The 9,031-nt window shown below is 39.9% G+C and overlaps 1 protein-coding gene across 2 annotated transcripts in view; it reads right to left on the bottom strand.

The window, feature by feature from the left end:
• Positions 1-9,031, bottom strand: part of PSMD5 (proteasome (prosome, macropain) 26S subunit, non-ATPase, 5) — a 33,978-nt gene that overhangs the window by 5,728 nt on the left and 19,219 nt on the right. Inside the window, exons 3-7 of one of the 2 annotated variants that reach the window (XM_011927408.1) lie at positions 8,500-8,613; positions 7,982-8,110; positions 5,656-5,765; positions 3,486-3,628; positions 931-1,122 (exon numbers count right to left, since the gene is read on the bottom strand). In XM_011927408.1, the coding sequence (XP_011782798.1) occupies positions 931-1,122; positions 3,486-3,628; positions 5,656-5,765; positions 7,982-8,110; positions 8,500-8,613 (688 nt within the window). The remainder of the gene's footprint in view (positions 1-930; positions 1,123-3,485; positions 3,629-5,655; positions 5,766-7,981; positions 8,111-8,499; positions 8,614-9,031) is intronic. The other variant, XM_011927409.1, reaches the window with a different exon arrangement.

Here is a 9,031-nt window from a genome sequence, read left to right as displayed (position 1 = left end):
CCAGGCTGGAGTGCAGTAGAACGATCTCAGCTCACTGCAACCTTCACCTGCCAGGTTCAAGCAATTCTCCTGCCTCAGCCTCTCAAGTAGCTGGGACTACAGTTGCACAGTATCATGCCTGACTAATTTTTGTATTCTTGAGTAGAGATAGGATTTTGCCATGTTGTCCAGCCTGGTCTTGAACTCGAGCTCAGGCAATCCACCCACCTTGGTCTCCCAAAGTGCTGGATTACAGGCATGAGCTACTGTATCTTGTAACACACCAAAAGTATCTCTTAACATGAAATTGTATAACAAACTTTTATTTTCCTTTCTCGACATTACAAAAAAACCCAAAATTTTGTAAATACTCCCAACAACCCTGAGAAGTAGTTGTTATGCCATTTTTATAAATGAAGAAAATGAGGCCTAGAAAAGCAAAGTGAGTAAATGAAGTTCAAAAAGCGAAGTCAGGGCTGGACACAATGGTGTGGACCTGTAGACCCAGCCAATCAAGAGGATGAGGCAGGAGGATTGCTTGAGCCTGGGAGTTTGAGGCCAGCCTGTATAACAGAGAGACACTCCCAATCTGAAAGAAAGAAAAGAAAGAAAGAAATAGAAAACCCCAGGACATGAATTCAGGCCTTTTTGATTCTAGCCCATCATCTGTACCATGAAATCTAGTCAAAGAAGACACAGAGGGGAAACAGGAAACAATGTTTGGTTGAAATAGATTGGCAGAAACCTAAACAGTGAAAAGTCAAAAAAAAAAAAAAAGGTTTTCCATAGTAATATTAGACTTTCAGATATGAGTCCAAGGTTATGGTTAACAAGACTGCCACCCATAAAATAGTTTCTACAATGCAGTTAACCCACCAGCAAAAATGAACTTACATATTGAACCCCTGTCAAAAATTAAGATATCCCTGAACAGGGCCAAGTCATACCAACCTGTTTTCTGTAAAACCTGTTTTCCTTCAACATTGGATCCCAAGATTCCAACTGTGTCTACAGCTACACCAGTCATAGTGGGGTCCTGACTTTCTGTCATTTCAAAGACTTTTTCCACAAAGATAGGATAACGCTCACAGATCTGTTGAGGACTATCCATGACAGCCAGGTTTCCAAAAAACTTCACGAATCCTAAAGAGATTTACAAGAATATATTTTAATAGGGGAACAAGACAGCATGAATCGCGGGCCCTATAACTTCACAGGAATAGAAATGAACTGCAGGCCAGAAAGCGTAGAAAGGTTACAGTAGTGTGTTGCTTGGAGATCAGAGAGACCATTAGGAGATTCTGAAGGACCTGTGATGTGTGATCCTGAGAGAGGGTGTCGATGGAGCTGGGACCACCTACTGAAGTACTGGCATATGCAAGAGGGAGAACAAAGAGAAAGGACTAGTGGATACAAATTATAGGAAGGCAAGTTTAGACTCATTACCAGGAAGAAATTTTTAAGTGGATATATTCATTAATAAGTGAAACAGGTAGCTAGGTAGCTAGGCTACCTAAGGAAGGCATACGTCTCCAATTTCTGGAAGTGTTCAAGAAAGACTAACCAAGACCCAGAATAGAATGGCAAGAGTAGATCCTACAATAAAGATTCCCACTCAGAGACTTGATTAATCTGTGAAACATACTGTAAATGTCATTACTAGTATTTTTATTTTTTTGTTGATATTCAAAAGAAAAATATCCTAATGTTCTAAATAGCACTGATGTTTCCTGAAAATCAAAGTCAACAGTACATAGCTCCCAGAGCAACAGATTCCACCTCCGTTAAGAGGCTACAGGTATCTTTTTAAAAAAATTAACTTTCAACTGACAAATTAAAAAATCATATATCTTTATTGTCAACAATGTATTCTGAAATATGCATATTTTAAATTTTTTTTCTGCTTTCATGAAAAATGTCATTAAATTTAAAATTTTGGTAGGGAATGCACTGAATCTATATGGTGCTTTGGCAGCACCAACATTTTAATAATATTAATTCTTCCAATCCATGAACATAGGATATCTTTACATTTATTTGTGTCTTCTTCAATTTCCTTCATCAGTTTTTATTTTTTTTTGAGACGGAGTCTTGCTCTGTCGCCCGGCAGGGCTGGAGTACAGTGGCCGGATCTCAGCTCACTGCAAGCTCCGCCTCCCGGGTTTATGCCATTCTCCTGCCTCAGCCTCTGGAGTAGCTGGGACTACAGGCGCCCACCACCTCACCCGGCTAGTTTTTTGTATTTTTAATAGAGACGGGGTTTCACCGTGTTAGCCAGGATGGTCTCGATCTCCTGACCTCGTGATCCACCCGTCTCGGCCTCCCAAAGTGCTGGGATTATAGGCTTGAGCCACCACGCCCGGCCCTTCATCAGTTTTTATAGTTCTCACTGTATAGATCTTTCACCTCCTTAAATTTATTCATAAATATTTAATTTTTTTGAATGCTATTGTAAATGGGAATGTATCTTTTATTACTTTTTCACAGTTCACTGTTAGTGTATAGAAATGCTACTGATTTTTATGCACTGATTTTGTATCCTGCAGTTTTACTGAATTTATTTATTCATTCTAACAGTTTTTTGGTGGAATCTTTATTCTATATATTAATATAACACTACATCATTTACAAACAGGGACATTTTCACTTCTTTCTTTCTGATTTGGATGCCTTTTGTTTATTTATCTTGCCTAATTGCTCTGGCTATAACCTCTTGTAATTTGTTGAATAGAAGTGGTAATTGTGGACATCTTTGTCTTGTTCCTGATTTTTTTTTTTTTGAGTCTCACTTTGTTGCCCAGGCTGGAAGGCAGTGGAGCGATCCTGGCTCACTGCAATCTCTACCTCCAAGGTTCAAGGGATTCTCCTGCCTCAGCCTCCTGAGTAGCTGGGACTACAGGCGTGTGCCACCATGCCCAGCTAATTTTTTTGTATTTTTAGTAGACACGGGGTTTCACTGTGTTAGCCAGGATGGTCTCAATCTCCTGACCTCGTAATCCGCCTGCCTTGGCCTCCCAGAGTGTTGGGATTACAGGCGTGAGCCACCGCGCCCGGCCTTGTTCCTGATCTTAGAGGACCGCTTTCAACTTTTCACTGAGTATGTTAGCTGTGGGTTTGTCATACTTGGCCTTTATTGTGTTGAGATAGATTTCTTCTATACTTAATTTGTTAAAAGAGTTTTTACTATAAAAGAAAGCTAAAATTTGTCAAATGCTTTTCCTCACATTACTTGGTTTCCATCTTTATTCTGTCAATGTCTGTCTTGTTTATTGATTTGTGTATGCTGAACCCTCCCTGCATCCCTAGGATAAATCCCACTTGATCAGGGTGGATGACCCTTTTAATGTGCTGTTGAATTTGAATTTGGTAGCTCTAGATATCTTCTAAACGAAATCAGCTCTAAGGAAAACAATCCCTGTCCACTCCCAACCCCAACCCCCTGCCATCAGAGATAACTCAGAAATAAAACATGCACCATCATTTCCATAGGCATCAGTGTTTCTTACCTGGCAAATAGAAGCTAGAGAAAGGGTCTGAATCTGCCCCAACGATTATATTAGAAATTTGGTCAATCACTCCTTCTTGAGCAAGATACTGTCGTCCATGATGAGTATATGCCAGTGATGTCACCATTTCTATACAGGTGGCTCTAAAATGTCAGAAGGACAAAAACAAGATTTTGCACAGGATTTGCATAGTTTATAGATTGCTCTCATATAGGTTATCTTATTTAATTCTTCCCATATTTGAAAGGTCAATAATCTTGGCTCCTCTTTTCACATGAGGCCCTAAGGCCTAGAAAGTTGCAGTGACTTATCTGTAATCACATTGTTATTAAAGGCAGAGTTTAGATTTAAATCTAGACCTTCTGATTTGAAGTCCATTATTGTTTCCACTATAACCTAGCTGCTTCCTAAAATATTTTTTTAAATCACCCTGCCATTTACCCCTGCGTACTTTAGTATGCATCTCTGCAAAACGCTATGTTTCCTCACACAATTATAATGCCACTGCCACATATTAAGAAATTAACAATAACTCTTTGGTATCATCTCATATCCAACCATGATCAAAGAAAATAACTAAAAAATTTATTTTTACAGTTGGTAGTTGATCCTAAAGTGTTTTGACTGACCATTTACAGGGTTTTTTCCTATGCCACAAAATTTGATACAATGCTAAAAAATAATTAACAAAATTAATTGTCTCATTAGGTTGAGACACTCAAATGCACTGAAGCAATGTAACTAGTGACTGATTTACTATATGGGTTTAATAAATTCAGCCATGTTTAAAGAACACAGGACAATCAAAATCATTTAAGATAAGAAAAATCAAAACCTATATACACAAAGATAACTATAATGCTATCATAACAGCAAAATACTTGAAGCAAATCAACTGTTCAACAGTGAGGAGGTATTAATAAACTATGGAACATGTGGCAGATATTAAAGGGGATTTAGGGAATGGGGGAATAAAGGGTGGAAGAGACTGGAATTAACATTTCTTTGAGAACCTATGTCAGCCATTGTACTGCTTTCTAAGGTCAATTAGCTTAATTCTTACAATATCTTTTTATTTATTTATTTTTTTGAGACGGAGTTTTGCTCTTGTTGCCCAGGCTGGAGGGCAATGGTGCGATCTTGGCTCACTGCAACCTCCACCTCCCGGGTTTAAGCAATTCTCCTGTCTCAGCCTTCCCGGTAGCTGGGATTACGGGCCCCTGCCACCACGCCGGGCTAATTTTTTGTATTTTTTTTAGTAGAGACGGGGTTTCACCATATTGGCCAGGCTGGTCCTGACCTCCTGACCTCAGGTAATCCAACCGTCTCGGCTTCCCAAAGTGCTGGGATTATAGGCGTAAGCCACTGTGCCCGGCACAATATCTTTTTTAGTTACTGTTCTGAGAAATGAGGAAACTGGGATGTAGAAAGCTTATAATAACCTGTCCAAGGCCGAACAGCTAATAAATAGTAGAGAGGTATGCAAGCCAAGTCTTCCTCATTTTGAAAAGCCCATATTCTTTTTTCTTTTGAGACAGAGTCTTGCTCTGTTGCCCAGGCTAGAGTATAGTGGTGCAACCTCGACCTCCCAGGTTCAAGCAATTCTCCTTCCTCAGCCTCCCGAGTATCTGGGACTACAGGTGCATGCCACTATGCCCAGTTAATTTTTGTGTTTTTAGTAGGGACAGGGTTTCACAATGTTGGCCAGGCTGGTCTTGAACTCCTGATCTCGTGATTCGCCCGCCTCGGCCTCCCAATGTGCTGAGATTATAGGCGTAAGCCACCACACCCGGCCTAGCCCATATTTTTTCTATCATGCTGTACTGTTGCTATTTAACAATGCCAAAATAAATGCATATGACAAAATATTAGTAATTCAAAATGGCAGTTACCATGTGACTACAACTGTTTAAGAGCACACAGGCCTAGGGACAGGGAACACAGTCACTTGAAAGTAGCTGAATTGTCATGTGGGGCTTTGCCAAGTTCCAGTATGTTGTCATGATGTAACGTGAGCAATTTTCTAAAGGTCCCTCCTTCAGGACACACATTAGTCATGAGATTGCAACTTGGGCAAAGTCTCTAACAGAGAAAATCACAGACGTCCCAGGGTTGTTTCCCAGCCCTTCAAAAGAGGACACTTCACTTTAAGAACTCTCAGCCAACACACCTGACCAACACATCCTCACCAGTCAGCTCTCTCAGGAGCTGGGTTACCAATCCACTTGTGGTACAGTAGTTTAAAGATTCTGGTGACACAGAAGAAATCTCTACAATTAGCTGAAATAAAAAAAAAAAAACAGAAAAAAGAAAAAGGTCAAAACAGCCCTACGCCTGATAGATCTCATTTTAAGTTAAACATAGGACTAGGTACTTTCTATAAATGAGTTTTAAAAAATCCATTATTTGTCTCTTTAAGTAGAAAAACTTCAGTGAACACATAAGAAATTACTTTGGCACAGATTATTATTATTTTTGAAACAGAGTCTCGCTCTGTCACCTAGGCGTGATCTCAGCTCACTGCAACCTCTGCCTCCTGGGTTCAAGCGATTCTCGTGCCTCAGCCTCCTGAGTAGCTGGGATTACAGGCACACACCACCACACCTGGCTAATTTTTTTGTATTTTTAGTAGCAATGGGATTTTGCCATGTTGGCCAGGCTGGTCTTGAACTCCTGGCCTCAAGTGATCTGCCTACCCTGGCCTCCTGAAGTGCTGAGATTATAGGCATGAGCCACCATGCCTAGCCACCTTGGCACAGAAATGTTCCATTATATCTGGATGTATCAGCACTTTCCTGCCCAAGCAATCATCAATCAAGGTACAAAAGCCTCAATCAGCCACAACAAATGGATTATAAAACCATTCACTCGTTCAGGCATTCTGTCAGTCAGTCAGTCATTCAGTCAGTCAGTCAATCATTCACTTACTCGTTCAGCAAGTATGTGCTGAGGTCTTACTGAGAGGTATAGGAAGATACTGAAGGGTTTTAAGCAGAGAAATGACACAATCAGATTTGGACTTTTTTTTTTTCTTTTGAGACAGAGTCTCGCTCTATCGCCCAGGCTAGAGTGCAGTGGCGCGATCTAGATTTGGACTTTTAAAAGACCATTCTGACTGCATGTGAAGATAAGACTAGGGATGATAAAAATGGATGAGTGGAGACCAGTTTGGATGCAAATATAGTAGCCCAGGTGAGTGACACCAGTAAGTTAGTCTAGGGTGGTAGAAGCTGTACTAATGAAGAAAAATGTATGGGTTTAAATAAAATCGACACAATGTGATGACCGAATGGATATGTGGCAGGGAAAAACACGCCTCAGAAAGAGCCAAGGTCTAATGCCCAATAAGCAAACTGTGAGACAGGGCCAGTTTGTTGCTCTTGTTTTTTATTAGGGGGATAGGGTGGATAAGGAACATCAGGAATTTGATTTCAGCATGAGTGTGAGGGACCTAGAATATACCCGAGGGGCCTAGAATATACCCAAGGGGCCAAGAATGAGTAAGCAGTTAAGCATGAAGGTTTGAGCTCAGAAGAAAGGTCTCAGTTGGAAGTTTACATCTGAGTCATCATCACAGATGGGAAGGGAAATCATATGATGAGTAAAACTGCCTAGGAATGAGTATAGAGTACAGTGAAAGCAGGGCTTGGAACTCTGTTTTCGTGAACTCCAACAATTAAAGATTCAATGGACGATAATGAGCCAGGAGGCTGAGAAGAAACTGAGAGGCAGAAGGAAAAGCAGCATAATATTGTATGACATGCAAAGAAAGTGTTCTGAAGAGGGAATTAAGACTGCAGAGGATTCCATTTCAAATATGTACCCTATTAATAGTGTGTGGCCTTGGATCAATTGCTCTATCAATATGAGGTTAATGATAACAATATACAAAGTTTACTACAAGAATTAAAGATAATATATGTGAGTATTTTAGCATAGGGCTTAGTACAAAGCTGGTAAAAATAAGGGCCATTTCTTCTTATTACTACTACAAATTTTTTCAAGTCTGGTTTATTATCTTCTGTATCATAGTAATTATACTGCACTATAAATATATATATATATATATATATATATATAAAGGGTCTTGCTCAGTTGCCCAGGCTGGAGTGCAGTGGTGCTACCACGGCTCACTGCTGCTTCAACTTTCTGGGCTCAGTTGATCCTCCCACTTCAACCTCCTGAGTAGCTGGGACGACGTGCACATACCACCATGCACAACTAATTTTTAAAATCTTTGTAAAGATGGGGTCTCGCTATGTTGCCCAGGCTGGTCTGAAACTCCTGGCCTCAAGGGGTCCTCCTGCCCTTGCCTCCCATAGAGCTGGGCTGTATATGCCTGTCTCACATACTAGCCTGGGAATGCATCCTTATATTCCCAGCACCTACTGCAGGGCCAAACACAGATTATATACTCAGTGAGCCATCTTGCTTTCCAGCATAAGCCAAACTGCATTCTGCTTTGTAAGCATGAGAAAGTATGCTTTTTATCTTACCTCATACACCCTGTATCGAACAATGTCATTTGTTTTCATTACACTTTTCAAATCATCCAGCAGATTGCTTTCAAATAAAGCCTCCAGTCCAGCTTGGGTTAGTGATATTCTTGACAGGGATTTGATGGCCTTATAAAGAAAGAAAATATCTCTTATGTCCCCAAAATACAGAATATTATTATCTACTTCATAAGACTGATGTGAAAATAGTGCACGGAATGCACCTTGCCCAATGAGCATGCACTATGTTTCAGCTATTATTTATAATTGGAAAAGATGCAAGGTATCCCCGATAGAATTATGATGGATACTGTAGATATTTATATCCTAGAAAATGAAAGGGATTTACTAGTATTTACTTGACAACCATTTATTTTATACAATTCATATGAGGTTGTAAATTCCATTACACAAATCATCCATTCTAAACCTTCACCTCTCAATTCAGAAGGCCTTTCTTTATCTTTTGGGACACCAGTGTCTCTGCATATTTAAGTCAATGATTCTAGTAGACTCACCGCTTTTGCTACAGATAGATTCTCTCCACCAATGCAATAAACAATTTGTTTTAGTAATTCAGCATTATTTAGAATCTCAGGAACAGCATCAGAATTTTCAACAATTCTTCCAATCTGAAAGAAAAACAATCAGAAACACTCTTCTAAAGTAGGGCAACATACAGTAAACACACAATGGTCCAATTTCCTTACTGCACAGTTATTTTAGGAGTTAGTGATCACAGCTATATATCAAGTCATTAAAAAATCAAAATGACCTAAATTCATTCAGTCAAACACACATATGGCATAGTCACATCTGTTAAAGGAAAGAAAAAAGAAAGCAGGTAAAGAGGTAAGATAGCTCAGTGAGTGAAAACAATACAAATCCAGCTCTATTTTTAGCTACACTGACCTTGCACAAATTTTAGCCCCATTTCTTTTTTTCTTTTTTTTTTTGAGGCGGAGTCTCGCTCTGTCACCAGGACTGGAGTGCAGTGGCCGGATCTCAGCTCACTGCAAGCTCCGCCTCCCGGGTTTACGCCATTCTTCT

Source organism: Colobus angolensis, unplaced genomic scaffold (assembly GCF_000951035.1).
Source record: "Colobus angolensis palliatus isolate OR3802 unplaced genomic scaffold, Cang.pa_1.0 Scaffold71, whole genome shotgun sequence".
Lineage (NCBI taxonomy): Eukaryota > Metazoa > Chordata > Mammalia > Primates > Cercopithecidae > Colobus > Colobus angolensis.
Note: the sequence above shows the minus strand (reverse complement) of the source record. Positions and strands in the feature narration are given on the sequence as shown.